Here is a 20,647-nt window from a genome sequence, read left to right as displayed (position 1 = left end):
AAGCAAAAGCGGAAGCAGTTCCTAAAAAAGAAGATACTAAAGAAGATAAAGAGAATGGCGGGAATACATTAACTTCAAAATCAACTGTCACTGTGGTGAGTAATCAGAGTTTTGCAATTATAGCGAAACTCTTTATTCTGATGTATTTCTGTATCTTTCGATTTTGTACGAAAAGACTAATATAAAAGCTCTTATATGAAGAATGTTATTGTGAGCAATAGCAAAGTAACAGGAATTTTATTGTATCGTTCTTCTTATATTTATTCAGTTCGATATATATTCCATCATGAATTCAAATATCTGAATTGTTCTAAAATTGTTCTAAATTAAGCACACATTTAAAAATTCTATTCGGTGCGTTAGTCTAGTATCGTAAGGTTAGCGTATATTTAAAATTCTTACCTCGATAACACAAAGTATCAGATATTAAAATGGAAAGAGTCAAATTCGATTCATCGATAAAGGTCATTATCATTTTATGTTCATACATATTTTATATTCATAAAGTCATTTTGTTATCATTTATTAATAATTTAAAATATGGAAACTATAGTTTTGTCACTTATTGAGAAAAATCATATTTACAAAAGATGGGTTGAGCTGAAATATATTTGAAATGATATAAATTGTGTTCTATAATAAAATGAGTATTGCAGGATCAAAGTGGGCGCCAAGTATGGATTTGTCCTGCTTGCGGAAAACAAGATGATGGATCTCCTATGATAGGCTGTGATGATTGTGATGCCTGGTATCATTGGTAAATTTGTTTAATTTTATACTTATTGCATAATAATAATATTTCTATTATTGCAACGTAGTAATAATAATATTATTATTTCAATTAATACATTAATTGTTAAATTATAATATTTGTTATTATGATAATTCTATTACTTATTATTTTTAGGGTGTGTGTTGGAATACAAGTAGCTCCAGCAGATAACGAAGACTGGTATTGTCGATTGTGTATTGCCAAAAAACAAGAACAATATCACGATAAGAAAAAAAAGAAACGCAAAAAGAAAGTGAAAGTTAATGCCTAGTATCAGTTAACCGGGTCCATGATTAGACCTGGTTTATCTTCTCAAATTTTGGCAGCACGAGTCAAATCAAAAAGCTCAAATAAAGTAGATAAGATCAATAAAACTAATAAAATTGTAAAGCATAAAAAAATAATGAAGCAAGAATTCGAAAGTTTAGATAGAAAACTCGCTAAAGGTAAATTTAAGTAAAAAAAAGTCTGTTAAATTACCCGTGCTTGTTAGATAAATAGTGCTGAATAGAATTAATTATCTTTTTGTGGTGATTTATAATCGTGCTAGCAGTAGTATTTAAATTATGTAATTAGAAAGGAATAGAAAGAATGATTAAATAATTGTAAATACATATTAATTATATACAAGAATTGAATACTGAAAATTAACCATTTAAGGTTTGTATTAATTATCTTATTATGTATGAACAGAACATTAGGATTAGTTGTATAGAAAAAATAATGAAATAGAGTTGTTTTATATTTCATAATTTAAAACTTTTATTTAGATTTTCTATAAGTACGCAGATTATGTAATTCTATGCTTTATGTATATATATATATATGAATTTTGTATGTGAATATATAAACTAGCAAAATTGAATTTTGCAAATATTGTTTGAATTATTGTCAAAATTCGAAATAAATGACTTCCATACCCGCATTTAAAGTATACTAAATTTATATATAAGTAGATTGATTTTATATTTAAAGATATAATAGAAAAATCACATTTGTAGTAATTATTTTTCTTTATTTTCATACTTTTATATATTAGAAATTAATTAATTTCTATTATTTTTATAAAATAAAGGACTATAAATAATTTGAAATAAATAAGTCTTCACAATTAATGTTAAATTAAAGAATAAATACACTTAAAATATATGATAATTTAACAGTATTTTTAGAAATTTGCAAACGTAACAATTGTCAAATCAATATTAAATTTACATAGTAATATTTTTTCAATATACTTGAAATAAAATATATTTTTTTTAATTTCAAGATTATTTGGAATTCGTTTTTTATTATTTGAATTTGTATAAGATGCATTAATAATTTTTTAAAATACTAACTAATACATTAACAAGTAATATCCGAAATATTTTAAAATTTAGTTGAATATTGTCTTATGCCAAATATGTAAATATATATAAAAATCGCCTTGAATGAATGCTGTAAATAAAAATTAAATTAAAAGAATAGGGTAAATATGAACATTTTAATTATTATTTCAAAGAATTAATTATTTACAATTACATATACTTTTGCTTACATATAATCATATGATCACATGATTAAATTTATAGATATCCTTATTCCATTCTGGATGTTTCCATAATTTTATATCTTTTAAATGCACAGCTAACACATGTCTACTTTATTGTTTTTGGATGTTGGTGTTGAATTCAATCCAGCTGTATCACCTGATTCCAGTTGTTTCAGAAGACGAAAGAGAGCAGCTGCTTCTCTTATTCGACTGAATTCTATACAAAATGCTTGAACTTCGATAAAAAGTTCTTGTACATTAATTATTTTATTTCTAATTAATGATTGAAGGAAAACACAGACTAATCGTACTAATCGGTTCTGCATGTAGCGATCCTTAATAGTTTCACAAGTTGATATGCAGTTACTTATGTAGAGATGAACAAATTCAGTAGGTAAGTCTACTGTTGTTGTTAATCGGTTAACAACCTCCATAGAGTGCAAAGACATTTCCATGTTCACAAGTACACTGAAGTATTCTGTTATTTGACTGGATTGCATTAATTTTAAAAGTACTTCAATAGCAATTAATGGATTATTTTCAACAAGATCTGGTAACCTTCCTGGTGTTAGTCCAATATGATAAACAAGCTTCGGATCTTTATGTAATTCGGTTACAAGATGCTGCTGTTGTTGTAATGTTAAAACACTTTTAAATGCTCGACCCATAAGTCTTCTCGCCTCTGCTCCAGCACAGTTTGATACACACATACTTGTATCGTATTCAAGTTTAAATTGATTTGGTTCTGACATATTCATCCATGGTACTTCATCTAACGTAGATCGATGAATTGGTGGAGCTGGTCTTAAAAATTCTGGTTGAGAACTTTGAATATAAGGCGGTGGATCGCCAATCACAAGAGATTCTAAAATACTTTTACTTATAATTTTTGCATCTGTATCATTTATAACTCCTAATTTAGGTTGATCTGTTACATCAGATAAGATAACTGGATTACCACATTTTTCAACTGCAGGAAGTTCAGATCGACGTTCAACTAGCTGTAATTGTAAATCAGTTGAATCATAAGGTGGTGGATTAGGAAGAAGATAAAGTTCTTCGATTATTTGTCTAGGTGTTTTTTTGATTATATCTTTGTAATTATATCCCATTAAACTAGCAATTAAATATTTTTCACAACGTGATAAAACTGGAATATGTCCTGAAAATTGGGTTTTATCATTGCTTTCACCAGGTGTTTTTAAAATTTGTACAAAAACCTAAAAAAAATATTAGTTTTATTTATAATTAAAATTTATAAATATAATTTTAGTCAGTTGAAATTCATGAATATTTTAATTATATACTTATATAAAGAAAAAAACGTTATAAATTAATAAATACTGGTGCAAATGGTGTATTGGCTAAAGACTCTCCTTTATATAGATCAAAAAGCATTGCAACTGCAATTATTCGCTGTAATTCTTTTGATAATAAGTCTACTTGTTGCAATAAAAGAAGTAGTGTCATTCCAACTTTAAAACGATCTTCTCGTGGAAAAGTTAAATGTAATTGATTTGACAAATTTTCTAATGCCGTATTGGCATTTTCTTCATCTAATAAATCTAGTAATTTGGTTAAGTCTTTCACAGGTAGTGACATCGTATGTATGTTTACATTCAATTATAGTTGTGCACTAAACATAATTTTTATATTAAAATCAATAATATTATATATTTATAATATATATTTACTGCTCAAATATGTTTAGTAATATTTATTATTATAACAATGACAGAATTTTTAAAAGTATTACTATTCTTACCTAATTTATACTATGCTTCCAATATATCTCAACATTGAATAAAAATTGAATTTTTAGTTACATCACATTACTATTTAATTTTAGCTATTACAAATTAGATTTCAATTATTTATTAGGCTTCAATAAAAATTCATTTCTAAAACCCGGTTAAAATTTTTTCAACGTTATAAAACAGCTGATGAAGTATGAAGGTTATAATCTCCTTAGAATAATAATTCTGTGCTGTAAGTACCTAAATTGTAGGCAAATAAAGCAAGCTAAATTGTTGTAGGGATTAATTTCTATAAATTTAATTGGTATCCTAATAAGTGTCTGATGGAGTAAAAGTAAATTGTAAATTTAAATTTTATACTTATAACCCTAGAAATAGGAGGTATCTGGATAAATTTCAAAATAAATACAATAATTGGCGGTAAAATTGAAGACATTAATTTTATATACGATATGATTTTAAAATAAGAAAGCAAATGAATGAAAAGATATTAAAATATTAGATAATATTACAAATATGTACACATAGTTAATTTAAAATATAATTTTCAATAAATACTTTATATTTAGATTCAAAAATAAAAATAATAATTCTTGTTTATTTTGATTATTATTCTAAATAGTTATTAGATAGATTTATTATAAAAATAATAAATTCCTTGATATTTAAAACTTTCAGAAAAAATACGAGCCTAATTATTTATTAAAGTTTTTATGTATTTAATTATATTACGTTCATAAAATATTGTTATAATAATTATTGTAATTCATTCTTTTATCATTGTGCTTAAAGTACATTTTAAAACTACTATGCTTTAACTTCTTACTAAATAAAAATTTTTTTAATTATTAAGATAGATAATAATTATTTTACTATTGATAATTTAAATTTTATCGGAAATCATAAATTTTATAACGGTTTTATAGGTTTAATATATATTTTATAACATATTTATTATAAATGACCCAGATACTGCAAGAATGGAATTAATTTTCTATCTCGTACGTTTTTTATTTTATATACGTCTTGTCTCTATATATCTCGGTGTTAAGCAGATTAAATTGAAGCAAGATGGATTTGTATTATTTCATTTATATATATATTTAAAAGTAATAGAAGTAGTATTTAAATACAGAACATTATTTCTTACAAAATTGTGAGCTTTAACGATGATGTGACTGATAGTCGTTCATATAATAAAATATGAATATAACGACAAAAATCATACAATAGAATGAAAATTCTGAACATGGATCAAAGATCAAATGCAATTAATAAAGATTTTTTAAGGTTTGTACGTGATTGATGTCTAGTTTAATCAAATTCCATGCATTCACTCATCTATAATATAATAAAAACTAATCAATAGCCTTGTTTGATCATTCAATTGTTAATCCGATCATGAATTCAGGAAAAATCCGATCACATGAGTAAACGACGCTTATCCGAGAATGTAATAAGTTGAGCCGAAACATTAGTAATTACTATTTTTCTTTAAATTTATTGCTTTTTGTGTAGTGAGGCTAATTTTTTTTTTTTTTTATCGTTACTACTATTTAAAAACTTAAAAACTTAAAAATGTACCGTTCTTTTCCTTTCTAAACATTGTCAGAGTACAAAAATAGTGAGCCCTGAGCGTTACACAATGAGAATTAGCCATCTGGTGGTCGTTACCAAAGACCTAAGGACCAAAATTTAAATTAGCACGTTGTTTGAATGATGTAGTTCTAACTGTGCATTGTGATTTATGTAAAGAAGAAAAATATATCATTTTATAAGTGGTGTATAGTAGTATTGTTTTATATCGACAATTTTTATGTTGAAAATTCAGAAATATATGAAATGCCGCGTATTACTCGCTCAATGCGTACTTTTACAGATTTGTGCCGAAAGCTCAATTATCAAACACCGAATGATTTGGATGCTAAAAGGCAAGAAGTAGCTTCAAAACTTAATAGGTAATTTCTGTTTTAAGGTTATTTCAATTTCAGTAAATATTAAAATTAGATGAATTAACAATGCATAAATTTTAAATGTATTATTATTTCTATTTTATTTGAAAAGAAATAATTTTGAATTTAAAATAATTATATGGTTAAAAATATAAATCATATTAAGGTAATATAAATAGATAAACATAAATATTATTAAGGTAATTGTAGTAAGTACTTGTTTACTCTCATAAATATTACATGTTATGAAAACTTTTTAGTTTTGTAGCAATAAAATATATTTTTATTTTAATATATTATATTTAATAACTTCTATATTTTATATATATATATATATATATATATTTAATTTAATATGTTATAGAAACTTCAAATGGAGCGAAATTTGCAAACAATTACCATCGGACATTGTTGTTTTGTTAAATAAGATACATCTTATATTATCAAAAATTTGTGGTAAGATTTTTAAAAAATAGAACTTGATTTATTTTTATTGCATTGATTACTGTATATTATAATTTAATTATTAATTTAATTACAGAGGGTCAATCTTCTGAAATAATAAATGAGTTATCAATTTATACAACAAATTTATTAATTGAAGAGAAAGTAGTAAGTCAGAAAACAATGACAAAACTTAAACAGTTACTTGGTATAGCTGATCACAAGTGTTTGAATGATTTAGTAATGGTATGAATTTGGATGTTTACAATTTTTTTCTTGAATTAATATTAATTATAAACAATGTTTAAAGATTGTATCTGAAATTCGACAAATCATATCAGAAGAAAATTTAAATTTAATTAAAAATTTGGAGAAAAATACATATGATTTAGATTTTAATACGGAACCATTCGGTATAAACATTCCGTATCATGAGGCACAGGTGATATGGCCTCAAACCGACAAACTTCAGGATATGAATTCAAAATACTCAACTGATACAACAAAAAAATTTGAAGAATTAATAAAACTATCACGAGTAGAAGCAACTGCAAAAAAAGTTGAAGTTCGTATACTACAATTATATAAAAATATGTAAAAATATGATATATTAAATTGTATTGTTTTTCAGTTTGATAAGCAACAAGTAAACAGGGATATAAAAAAAATCTTTAAAAAGTATTCTACAGTGATGTCCTTTGATGAATTTGTAAATATTATTATGGAAAAATTAAAAATACCTGGTAGCTCAATTCAAAGTGAGCTATTTGATTTATTAGGATATGAACACATCGACTTTATTGAATATATTATAGAATATCGTAAACAAATATTAATGTGGTATAGTAATACTAAATTAACAAAAGCATTTACAGGTGATTTATATTTAAATTATTATCAAGAATTATGAAATATTTATCAAACATTTACTATTATTTTAAAGATAAACAGCCTCAAATAGCTTCTCAAGTAATTATTCAATCAGAAAAAGAGAAACAACTAATGAAACAAGTACGTAAAGAAGAAAAAAAGTTACAAAAGGCAGTTAGTAAACTTGAAAGTGGTAGAAATGGTGATGATGATGATGATGATGATGAGATTTTTAATTCAATAGATTTACAGTTAAAAAGGCAAGAAGCTTTGTCAGCAAGATCCGAGCCTATACTAAAGCAAAGTAAAATTGGTGTATCTAGCAACATTCATAAGAATTATCCATTTGTTTTTGACTCCAAATTAAGTATAAAATCTAGCGCAGGTATCTATATATCTATCTATTGTGTAAGATTAAAAATATTAGATTTAAAAAAGCAGTTAGAAAAATTAATATTTAGGTATAAAAAAAGGAATTTAATTTTTCTGATTTATTTTTTGATTAATAAATCGAAAACCTATGTTGATTTTACTGTAAATTTAATTATAGAGTAATGGCTGCGATAACATTATATAAAAAGTTATAAATGTCTTTAAAATTATATGTTTCAATTACACTTTCTTTTTTTCACTTGACAGTCATACAAGATTAGAATATAAGAACCAACTCTCTTGTACCTATAAGTTGATTCTAAGAGAGGATTTCTTTAAGTATGACCTCATTATATATTTAATGAGAACTTATAAAAGTGCTCTTCTAATCTTATTTAATCGATTCATTTGATTTGTGTTTAAATATGAAGCGTAATGTTTGACGTTTCCTTATCAACATTCAATCTTCAATGAATAATTGCACATTGTGAGATAATATATAAATTTCTATTTGAATAAATGAAAATATTATTAAAATCATATCCATAATATTCTCTAGGTGTGGCTTAATATTCTCTTTAAGCTTTCTATAATTTTAATTAACAATATACTTGGTTAATGGTTGCTTTTAAATTTATAAATATTGTTTTTCTATAAGTCTTTCTCCTTCGCTTTATTTAATTTTTTTTAGGACTGAATTATCAGAATACACGATTTTTATTTAGAAAGGATACTTTTTTTTTAAATTATTTTCTTTATGATTTTTATGAATCTATGACGTTTAATTGCTTCTATTTGATTGAATAGTAAAATTTTCCGTCGTGCTTAATTGGTCAAGAATATTGCTTGTAAAACATTTTCATTCTTTAGTATTGGTATAGGCTATCCAACAAAACTTTACTAAACTTGAGCATTCTTTCAGCCTTTGATATAAGATTGTTGTAGATTTTTGCAGACTAGTAAGATTTTATTTTCATTGTGATTATTTTATATGAAATATATAAAAACGTAGATACTAAAACTTTACATTATGTAAAGAGTTTAATAAGTTTAAAAACATTTAATTAAATATAGATATAAAATATAAATTATAGATTATAAAATTATAGATTATAAATTATAAAATATAGATATAAAATGATTATTAAAAATCAATGTCCTCTTAATGCTTCATTAACAAATTTTCATTTCTATTTAGCTATTGCAAAAGAATTCTGATTCATTTACAGGATAGTAATGTATTTTTTAAATTTATATATTTCTAAGTGCGTGAATATACCATTTTATTTTATCTTTTTTTATGTATTAAAAAAAAATTGTATACTACTATACAACATATTAATACGAACATAAAATGAAAAACGGGTAATATACAACTTTTTAAAATTTTCCAATTTATTCTAATTTATAATATATATATATATATATATATATTTTTTTTTTTTATTTAATTATGTATTAATGCGTAGGATTTGTATCTGGAAAAAGAATACTTCTACCAGAAAATGTTAATAGAATTGATAATCAACTTTGTGAACAAGTTGATATTCCTGTTCCAAATTTAGATCCTTTAAATGTGGGGAATAATCGTGTATTAATATCATCTTTAGATGAAGTTAGTACATAATATATTAAACGCGTTAAAATGAACGTCAATTACTTAAAAATATTGTATAAATATTTTAGATTGGTCAAATGGCTTTTAATGGCATAGAATCATTAAATAGAATACAAAGTATAGTTTTTAATGCAGCATATAACACCAATGAAAATTTACTTATTAGCGCGCCGACTGGTGCTGGCAAAACTAATGTTGCACTTTTAACAATTATACATCAAATTAAATTACACATAGATAATGACATTTTAAAAACTAATGAGTTTAAGATTGTATATATTGCTCCAATGAAAGCTCTTGCTGCAGAAATGACAGCTAATTTTTGTAAAAGGTGTAAAATTTACAATATTTAATTTATTATTTATGTGAACAATTTGGATTTATTAATGCTAATTTTTAAATATTTTTTATTTTGTACATAGACTGGGTAGCTTAGGAATTACAGTACGAGAATTAACAGGTGATATGCAATTAACAAAAGTTGAAATACAACAGACACAGATGATTGTAACCACTCCTGAAAAATGGGATGTGGTAACAAGAAAAGGTACTGGAGATGTTGCTTTGACACGAATAGTTAAGTTACTTATCATTGATGAAGTGCATCTTCTTCATGGAGATCGAGGACCGGTTGTAGAAGCTCTTGTAGCACGAACTCTTAGACAAGTAAAAATTATTATTTATTCATATATTTATAAGATAATTAAAATATAATTAGATCTTATTTTAAAGATATACGATAGATTTATAGATTTAATACATTATTATCTAAAAGAAATCATTAATGTTTTAAAAATAATATAAATTCATAAAGACAGTTAATATGTATCAATATTTATATTTATTTTCTATCTTTATATTAATATGAATTATTATTAATGAAAATATTATTATTAATTTTGAATTTTTAAAAAGCAAATAACTTATTTAAAAACATAGTAAAATCGAAACACTAACAATATCTGTGTCATAAGATTATAATTATATCTATGAAATTTATACTATATTAATAATACGAATTATTTACAATTTTTGATAGGTTGAATCTTCTCAAAGTATGATTAGAATTATTGGTCTTTCAGCCACTTTACCAAATTATGTTGATATAGCAAGATTTTTAAGAGTAAATCCTTACAAAGGATTATTTTATTTTGATCATCGCTTCCGCCCAGTACCTTTAAGTCAAACTTTTATTGGCGTTAAGGCTATTAAACCAATGCAAAGTATGAGTGATATGGATTTAATTTGTTACAACCAAGTTATTGATATGGTCCAAAAAGATCATCAAGTAAATATTTTAATTTAATTAAATTATATGACTTAATAATTAAGGCATCTTTATATACATTAACTATATATACTATTGAAGATTAAAATATAATTTTTTTTAATCAGGTTATGGTTTTTGTTCATGCTCGAAATGCTACAATAAGAACAGCAAATGTTATAAAAGAAATGTCTTTACAAAATGGAACCCATCAATTATTCGTATCAGATGAAAGTTTAAAGTTATCTCAGAAGGCTTTTAGTAGATCACCGAACAAATATCTAAGTGAATTATTTGAACATGGTTTATCTGTACATCATGCTGGTATGTTGCGTACAGATAGGTATGATTATACATATCATTATATTTTTATGAGTTAAATTTATTAATTTCAGTTAGAATTAACTTTATTTTATTTTATTTCTAAAGCTGATAACGTAGTTTATAATACAAAAAGCATTAAATTAATGATTACATAATATTATATATTATTGGTTACTTTCATATTAGTTTTGAAATATTTAAATTTACAAATAATTCAAATTGTCTAGTAAAGGATAATTAAATTTTAGAATTTAAAATCAGATTTTGTTGTATTTCTTATTAATATACATTAACAGTAAAATATCCAATTTAATGTCCTCTCCTTATAAATATAATTAATATCAATATATTAGGATTAATTTTACGCTGTAAAGTTATTGATATTAGCATTGTTTTGAATTTTTATTATTTAGAAAAGATATTATTTTTTTTATAATAAAGAATAAGAACAATTGAAATATTGTTCACGAAAAATTAATGAAGTTACGAATCATGATTTGAATGAGCTGATAATATTATTTTTATCTAATAATATTGTATCTAATATATCTAATATGTAAATTATTAATAAATAATAAAATTATAAATATAAATTTTCAAATATATTATACAAAAATTATTATAAATTCAATCAATTTTTCAGAAATCTTGTTGAAAAGTATTTTTCTGAAGGAATGATTAAAGTACTTATCTGTACTTCAACACTCGCCTGGGGTGTTAATTTACCTGCACATGCTGTAATAATTCGTGTTAAGTATTATTTGTTATAGTTTTTTATATAATTTTATTATTATTATTATTATTATTATTATTATTATTATTATTATTATTATTATTGTTGTTGTTCTATAACATATCTATATTAATTAATTCAAACAGGGAACTGAAATATATGATTCCAAACATGGTTCATTTATTGACTTAGGTATATTAGATGTTTTACAAATTTTTGGCCGTGCTGGTAGACCCCAATATGATACATCAGGACATGCAGTTATTATAACATCACATGATAAATTATCACATTACTTGTCTCTCTTAACAAATCAATTTCCAATTGAAAGTAGTTTTATTACGTATCTTGCTGATAACTTAAATGCAGAGGTATTTATTACAGTAATATTTGAGAATATATATAATAATCCATAAATATAATTTTACATATTATAAATAGATAGTTCTTGGTACCATATCAAATGTAGAAGAAGCAGTCGAATGGTTAAGTTACACCTACTTATTTGTACGAATGAGACTTAATTACCTTGCATATGGTATAGAATATCAGTCATTTCTTAATGATCCTAATCTAGAAAGAAAACGAAAAGAGTTAATTCATACTTCAGCTATGGCGCTTGATAAAGCAAGAATGATTCGCTATAATATACATACGGGAGACTTGAATGCAACTGGTTTGTTTTAAAATATTTTTTTATGTATTCTTAATAAATTTTAAAAATTATTTTTTCTAAATAATTTTAAAAAAAAAACAAAAAAAAATGTTATATGTAGATTTGGGTAGAACTGCTAGTCATTTCTATTTGAAATATGATACAATTGAAATATTTAATGAATTAATGAAACCAATTATGACTGAAGCTGATATTTTGGGTATGATATCACGTTCACAAGAATTTGAACAGCTAAAAGTACGAGAAGATGAGATGGATGAATTAGATAGTTTACAAATAGATCATTGTGAAGTTAATCCTCAAGGTGGAAAAGAAAATATTCATGGTAAAGTAAATATTTTAATTCAAACGTATCTTTCTAGAGGAAAAATTCAGTCGTTTTCTTTACTATCAGATCAGGCATACATTGCACAGGTAATTAATTGAATGGATATTAAATTGAAAAGATATTAAATTTTTATTTATTACTATATAAAGAAGTATTATAAAAATTATTTTTGTTTTTAGAATACAGTGCGTATATGTAGAGCATTATTTGAAATGATGTTACGTAAGAATAATGCAATCATGGCAGGTAGAGTGCTTGCAATGGCTAAAATGTTGGAATTACAACAATGGGATCATATGAGTGCCTTACGTCAATTCTACTACTTACCTTTTGACATTATTTCTAAAATTGAAGAACGTAGTCTAACGATAGAAAGGCTCAAAGATATGAATGTGATGGAAATCGGTACTTACTTTGTTTAGGATGCACAACATTTTCAAAATTGTTTTAAATTTGTATGTTTTTTGGCTTTTAGGGAGTATGATACGCAATCAAAAAATTGCAACTCTCATTAAGAAATGTTGTGACGAATTCCCTGCTCTTAATTTTGAAGCTACATTACAGCCTATAACTCGCACTATTTTACGAATTCGTTTACAAATAATTCCTGAATTCAGATGGAATGATAAAGTTCATGGTAAAAATTCTGAAGCTTTCTGGTTATGGATTGAAGATCCAGAAAATAATTATATATATCATTGTGAATATATACAATTGACTAAGAAACAAGTAAATTTAATTGAATAATATGTTAAATTTTATAATTTTATAATTTATAATAAGTTTTTTTTTTTATAATAGGTCATTACAAAATGTGGTCATGAAATAGTAATGACAATTCCATTATGTGAGCCTCTTCCTAATCAATACTTTGTAAAAGCTACAAGTGATCACTGGTTAGGTTGCGAATTTATACAACCTTTAAAGCTTTCTGGTTTAATATTACCTGAATCTCATCCTCCTCATACTGGTAAAATAAAAAATAATTTATTTCAGTGCATTCAAAATTATGTATTATATGAAAATATTATGAAAAAAAAAAAAAAAAGAAATTATAAATTAAAATAAATGATTTTACTTTTACAGATCTTCAAGAATTACAACCATTACCTGTTGATGCATTAAAATTACCGGAATTTAAAAAATTATATAATTTTAGTCATTTTAATCCAATTCAAACACAAATATTTTATTGTTTGTATCATACAGATAATAATGTACTTTTAGGAGCACCGACTGGCTCTGGTAAAACAATAGCTGCTGAAATAGCTATGATGAGAGTTTTTAGAACTCAACCAGATCGAAAGGTATGTGAAAAAAATTAAACCCCAAATATATTTATATTTCAATAATTCGTATGTACAAACAATGAATAGCTTTTAATGATTAAAACAAAAATATTTTTAATTTTTGTATTATTTTGTTTATTATTATTTACAATTTATTTCAGTTATATATCAAACTAAATAAAAGTAGTATTTGATTTATATATTTTATTGTATAATTAATTTTAATGAAAAATAAGTAATTTAGAATATTTTATAATATAAATTTTTCTTGTATTTTAGATCGTGTACATCGCACCACTGAAAGCTTTAGTAAGGGAACGAATGAAGGATTGGACGAAACGATTAAGTCAGTTAGGTAAATCTGTTGTAGAATTGACAGGAGATGTAACGCCTGATATAAAAGTTATTTCTACATCCGATGTAATTGTCACTACACCTGAAAAATGGGATGGTATAAGCAGAAGTTGGCAAACACGAAATTATGTTCAAAAAGTGGCTCTCATTATTATTGATGAAATTCATTTACTTGGAGAAGACCGAGGTCCTGTACTCGAAGTAATTGTATCTAGAACAAATTTTATAGCTTCACATACATCAAGAACTTTAAGAATTATAGGACTTTCTACAGCTTTAGCTAACGCAGTTGACTTAGGACACTGGCTTGGAATAAAAAAGGTTAGTACTTTATAAATATTAATAATCTAATCACTACTAGAATAAATAATAGAATTAGTTCATAATATTAGCACAAATTTATTCATTAAGATAAATAAAATAAAAAGAGCCTTAATCTTATTAATTAATATATTATTAAATGTAACGAATATATTTTATTAACAACTTTTATTTTATAACAGTATAAAGATTATAATTGTAAAGGAAATAATGTTGAAAGTTAAATGCTTTATAAACATTTTTAATTTTCATTTGAAAATGCTTAACAACTTTTTTGCTAAATGTACACTTATTGATTAATATGTCATGTAAATGAGTGACATATTAATCATAATCTTCAGATTTTTTTATTGTATAATATTATGTTAATAGATAAATTACACAATATTATTGTGTCATTTTAGAAAGAAAAGATCAATTTAAAGTTGAAGCTTTATTAAATTATACTTTATTCCATAATATATCTATAGCAGAAATAAGTATGTTTATATATTAATTTTTTTATTTACTTTATTTTTAAAACACATTGAATATACTATAATTTTCAGTAAATTATTAGTTTTATTGAGTAATAATCGAGATTAAAAGTTCAAATAACTTTCCGAGACCATAATTAGAATTAAAATAAAAAAAATGAAAACGAATAATTATCATTCCACGGTATTATAATCATATGTTATTAAACTGTTGAAATATTTTACGAAAATTTTGTTTATAATAATCTTTGCTTTATAATAATTTTGAAAGTTCTAAACAGAAAAAGTAGGAGACGTGTTAATCAATTTATTAATTATAAAAAAATATATTGACAATTTTGTACCATTTTTTAATTTTTATTTAAACAATATTTTTTTATAAAACAGTTATTAAAGTAAAAAGTTGTATTAAGAGATTTAGTAAAAATAAAAATAAAGTATATTTTGTACATAGGAAAAGAATAAAATTCTGGAAACCAATTTTAAAATATAACCGAGCATTTAGTTTAGTTAAAAATAATTGACTTTCTATTTTAATTTAATTTTATTTATGAAAACTATATACAATAACACTGTAAATATAATAAAATTATATTGTAAGTTGTAATATAATATTGTAATTCAAATTACCAAATATATATTTTTAATGACTTACTACAGATGGGTCTTTATAATTTTCGTCCTTCGGTGAGGCCTGTACCGTTGGAAGTTCATATATCCGGTTTTCCTGGCAAACATTACTGTCCACGTATGGCAACAATGAATAAACCAACGTTTGCAGCTATTCGTCAACATGCACCTACCAGTCCATCTCTTGTTTTCGTATCCTCGAGAAGGCAAACACGATTGACTGCTTTAGATCTTATTGCATATCTTGCAGCTGAAGATAATCCCAAACAGTGGCTACATATGTGCGAAGAGGAAATGGATAATCTGCTTTATAATATCAAAGACGTTAATTTAAAACTCACCCTTGCATTCGGTATTGGGATTCATCATGCTGGTTTGGAGGATAAAGATCGACAAGTTGTTGAAGAATTGTTCACGAATAATAAGATTCAGGTAAGTTATATTGTATGAACAATTATTGTGTGAATTTTTAATATGGTATTTTAAGTAAAATTCTTTTTTCAAAGTGATGACACAAAGGCCAGGTTTCATTTGATTTATTACTAAAAAAATACACATACATTTATCCATTGGTTGATATCCTGGTTATATTTATTTTACAAATGTATCCATGCCCAAGTAAGTTAAAGGTCAGTTAATAATTTAAATAAGTTAAATAATTTAAATATGTAAATTATTAACAAATGTTCTTATTTGGGTTTCGAGTGCATTTGAAACTTTAAACCCACATTTCTTAAAATTACTTTATAAACAAAAAGTATGATTATTCCATAATACTGTATTGATTCAGCAGAAATGTTGTATGTACATTTTATAAATAAAATTCCAATATTTGAAAAAGGAATTTTTTATTTATATTTCTCAATAATAAAATTATATTTTATAGATAAAAAACTTGGTTTCAAGTTTTAACTTCTAGAAGTAATGAGAGTTATAGTTGATTTTATGGTTAAAAAAATATGTAATTACAAAACTAGTTAATAAATTCATTTGATTTTAATTTCAGGTAAATTTAATAAAAATAGAATATACAGAGACAATATTTTTTATTGATAATCATTTATTTAAAGCTTTATTTTTTTAATTACAATTTTATATGTGCTTATTATTTCTCTGCTTATGTATTATATGTTGGTTACTAAACGTAAAATATTTTTTTAATTTTTTTTTTTTCTATTCATATGTTTAACTTCAATTATTTAAGATTATCTAAAAATTTTATTTCATTGAAAACATTCAGGTCCTCGTGACAACGGCAACATTGGCTTGGGGCGTAAATTTTCCTGCTCATCTTGTCGTTATTAAAGGCACCGAGTATTACGATGCTAAGACTAAGCGATATGTGGATATGCCAATAACAGATGTGTTACAGATGATGGGTCGTGCGGGTAGACCACAATTTGATGACTCTGGTGTCGCCGTTGTTCTCGTTCATGACATTAAGAAGAACTTTTATAAACAATTTTTGTATGAACCTTTTCCAGTAGAATCTAGTCTGCTACAAGTGTTACCGGACCATATAAATGCCGAAATTGTTGCTGGTACAATCAAAACTAAGCAAGAATTCCTGGACTATCTTACTTGGACTTATTTCTTTCGACGATTAGTTAAGAATCCGCGTTATTATAATCTTGAGAGTATGGAGCCAGAAGAAGTTGATATTTATTTGTCAAAATTGGTTGATAATACTCTGAGCATATTAATAAAGTCACAATGTGTATTTAACGATGAGGCAAGTAAGCTTAAGCTAATGGTTATACTTTTTAAAATTCATTATACATGTAATTTTGAGTATCTTAACATATAATCCTTAGGATTTCAACTATATTTTTGATAATAAAATTACTTTTGTCAATAAAATAAGTGTTAACAAAAGTTAACATATTTTTTTAATAAATAAATTTATATAATATATAATAAATTAATTAAATAATTTAAGGCATCTAGTTAAATTGTATTGTTTATTATCAAAATTTTATTATTAGCTTGAATAATATGTATAAATTCAATTAGATTTTTGCAAATTTAATTGTAAGTTAATAATAATTTAATTATAGTGGTTATTTTAATTTTCTTATTTAACTTTTTAACTTATTAATATTTTTATATTTAATCAATTAAATGATACAAAAATTGAATAAGATTATAATGTAGTATATTTTTATTTAAAGTAATAATAATTGTTATATTTGTATTTATAAAATTCATAATGTTTAAATTTTTAGGAAGAAAATTGTATTGGTCCATTACCTTTAGGGAGAATTGCCTCCTATTATTATTTATCTCATAAAACTGTTACTATGTTTAATGATAATTTGGAAGATAATATTTCATTAGAAAAATGTTTAAGAATTATGTGTAATGCTCATGAATATAATGAGATCCCTGTTAGGCATAACGAAGATTTACTTAACGAGTATGCTATTTTGATTAAATATATATTTGACAACAATCCTTAAAAAACACACATATATATATATATGATAATTATTATTTAATGTCTCATTAAAATGGGCAGTGTTTAATTTTAATAATAGCATTATATTTAGTTGAGTTTTTTTCAAAAAATTCTTATTTTACTAGTTTTAGATTTGAATTCTATTATTTAAATTTGGTAATATTAAACTAATTTTTATTATTATATTTAATATTTATTTATCAGTTATTACTTTATTAGTTTGTTTGTAAATATAATATAATTTTAAATTGGATTTTCAATTTGTGATATTTTATTTATTCATAACCAATAAGGTAAAATTAATTCTAGTTATAAAGTGATATAAAACGATTTATGGCAATATAAAACAAATTAAAAAGTTATCATTTAATTAAAAACAGATTATTAAGAATATTTTAGTAATGTTTATAATTTATTAAATTTTATAAAATATTAGAGAATTAGCAAAAATATGTCGATATCCAGTGGAATGTTTATCTTACGATTCATCAAACACGAAAGCCTTTTTACTTTTACAAGCACATTTTTCAAGATTATTACTTCCATGCGCAGATTATTATACTGATTTGAAGTCTGTACTGGATCAGTCTATAAGAATATTACAGGTGAATAATATAATCGATCATTATAAATGTGATATTTTTATTTTTTAGAGTAATACAAATTATGACACTTATTAACTATATATTCAAATACAAATTCAAAATTTTTAAAGTATAAAACTTTAAAAAATATAAAATGTTTATTATGTAATACATTCTTCTATTAAGTTTTCTTGAAATCTAAAAGATTCATGAATAAATTAACATTTTTTTAGGCTATGATAGACATAGTTGCTGAAAAAGGATTTCTTTCTTCAACGCTGCAAATAATTATATTACTTCAAATGATTCTTCAAGGAAGATGGATTGACGAACCTGCTATACTTACATTACCATATATTGAGAAGGAACATTTGTCATTGTTTTCAAATCTTCCTATTTGCCTACCATTATTTTGTGCATCAGTAGTTAATAATAGTAGATTATCAAAAACTTTATTGCAAGTATTAAATGATAACCAAATTAATAAAGTAAGTAAGAGTACTGTTTTACTTAATAAATATTTACTCCTATAATTAATAATACTATAATAGTTCTTAATCACTTTATAATATTCTTTTATAATGCTTGTATAATTTACGAAAAAAATATTAAAAGTACATAATTTATAAAATAGTATTTATGATAAAGAGACAAATATTCATTTAATGAAATGTTATATATTTGTTTTAATAAAATAGTTTTCTTAATTAATTTAAGATAATTTAATTTGGGAAATTTATTTTCAAAATTTCTAAAAAAAAAAATGAATTAATATATTGTTTTTACTCATCAATATTTTATAAATTGTAGTAATTTACTTATTCTTTAAAAATAAATTTTTAATTGAAATAACATAATTTAAATAATAAATCTTAATATATTTGTTTTACATATATCCAGGAATATATTTAATTTTAATTTTAATATAATTTTAATACATGGTAGTTTTTATTTTCACTTATATTAGAAAAACAAAATTGTTATAGCTTTGTCAAGTTGCCAAAGATATGCCTGTATTATGCATTAAACTTTGTATACAAAGTGATTTAAAATTTGCTAAAAATAAACAAATTGAGATTTCTCCTCAAGAAAATTGGACGTCTTTAACACTTCGGAAAGATCAAGAATATACCTTAGTAATAGAGATTATACGTAAAAATCGTTCTCAAACGTTAAAGGCGCATTGTCCCAAATTTCATCGTGGAAAAGACGAAGGTTGGTTTTTCATTCTCGGGGATATTGATCGGCGGGAGTTGCTGGCATTAAAACGGGCTTCAGGATTATATGGGCCGCCTAAGGTTCATTACTTGCAGTTTACTACTTCAATTTTAGGTAACTTAACAATTATTTCTTGCATCATAAATTTTTATAAACCTTTTTATAAAAATCTTATTTGTAGATTTTATATATCGAAATTAAACTCAATGTATATTTTATGATTGTAATAAATCAGAATAATATGAAAATGATGTCGAATTAATGAAAATTTTCGAATCTTTTTCATATTAAAATTGTTCTGATATATTTAACAATTATATATACGTGCAATTATTACTCATTACATAAAATTTTATTTCTAAAATTTCATAATCTTTTTTGTCGTTTTAATCAATTAAAATTTCTTAATATTTTATTAATTCATCAACAATCTTTATGAATTAATGAAGAAATCATATTAATATTTTTTTCGTTTATTTTAGGACCAAGCAGATTGCAATTTTATGTAATGTCAGATTGTTACATGGCCTTAGATCAACAATATTCTATTCCAATAAATGTGGTACAATAGATCTCTTTAGATGTTTGCTGTGATTTAAGTAAATTATACTTAATTGTAAAATAAAAAAATAAGTATTACGAAAATTCGTATATTAGGGAGGAAAATTCA

At 23.8% G+C, this 20,647-nt stretch overlaps 3 protein-coding genes across 5 annotated transcripts in view; 2 read left to right on the top strand and 1 right to left on the bottom strand.

Moving 5' to 3' along the window:
- Taf3 (TBP-associated factor 3) overlaps positions 1–5,958 on the top strand; it is a 14,488-nt gene extending 8,530 nt beyond the window's left edge. Inside the window, exons 10-12 of one of the 3 annotated variants that reach the window (XR_912838.1) lie at positions 657–757; positions 908–1,218; positions 5,943–5,958. Coding sequence is in view for 2 of the 3 variants with exons in the window: in XM_011498548.1 (XP_011496850.1) it covers positions 1–95; positions 657–757; positions 908–1,043 (332 nt within the window). In the remaining variant the exon portion in view is untranslated. Of the gene's footprint in view, positions 96–656; positions 758–907; positions 1,482–5,942 lie in introns of those variants that run through there. The other 2 variants (XM_011498548.1, XM_011498547.1) reach the window with 2 other exon arrangements.
- Not11 (CCR4-NOT transcription complex subunit 11) lies at positions 2,193–4,109 on the bottom strand. The gene is made up of 4 exons (XM_011498549.1): positions 4,072–4,109; positions 3,651–3,942; positions 2,313–3,526; positions 2,193–2,212 (listed from the first exon to the last, which is right to left on the bottom strand). The coding sequence occupies exons 2-3, from the start codon at positions 3,906–3,908 to the stop codon at positions 2,402–2,404; spliced, it is 1,383 nt and encodes a 460-aa protein (XP_011496851.1). The 5' UTR covers positions 3,909–3,942; positions 4,072–4,109; the 3' UTR covers positions 2,193–2,212; positions 2,313–2,401.
- obe (activating signal cointegrator 1 complex subunit obelus) lies at positions 5,809–20,647 on the top strand. Its single transcript, XM_011498550.1, has 27 exons — positions 5,809–6,021; positions 6,380–6,471; positions 6,557–6,705; positions 6,770–7,024; positions 7,091–7,334; positions 7,403–7,714; positions 9,171–9,316; positions 9,388–9,650; positions 9,742–9,985; positions 10,359–10,607; positions 10,715–10,929; positions 11,554–11,659; positions 11,790–12,014; positions 12,085–12,319; positions 12,420–12,733; positions 12,827–13,052; positions 13,123–13,376; positions 13,449–13,617; positions 13,734–13,954; positions 14,216–14,611; positions 15,748–16,149; positions 16,958–17,449; positions 17,943–18,133; positions 18,612–18,780; positions 18,993–19,247; positions 19,746–20,091; positions 20,460–20,647. The coding sequence occupies exons 1-27, from the start codon at positions 5,906–5,908 to the stop codon at positions 20,546–20,548; spliced, it is 6,375 nt and encodes a 2,124-aa protein (XP_011496852.1). The 5' UTR covers positions 5,809–5,905; the 3' UTR covers positions 20,549–20,647.

This window comes from Ceratosolen solmsi, unplaced genomic scaffold, assembly GCF_000503995.2.
Source record: "Ceratosolen solmsi marchali unplaced genomic scaffold, CerSol_1.0 scaffold30, whole genome shotgun sequence".
In the NCBI taxonomy this organism is placed as follows: Eukaryota; Metazoa; Arthropoda; class Insecta; order Hymenoptera; family Agaonidae; genus Ceratosolen; species Ceratosolen solmsi.
The sequence above is the reverse complement of the archived record's forward strand: the minus strand, read 5'-3'. Positions and strand labels throughout refer to the sequence as shown.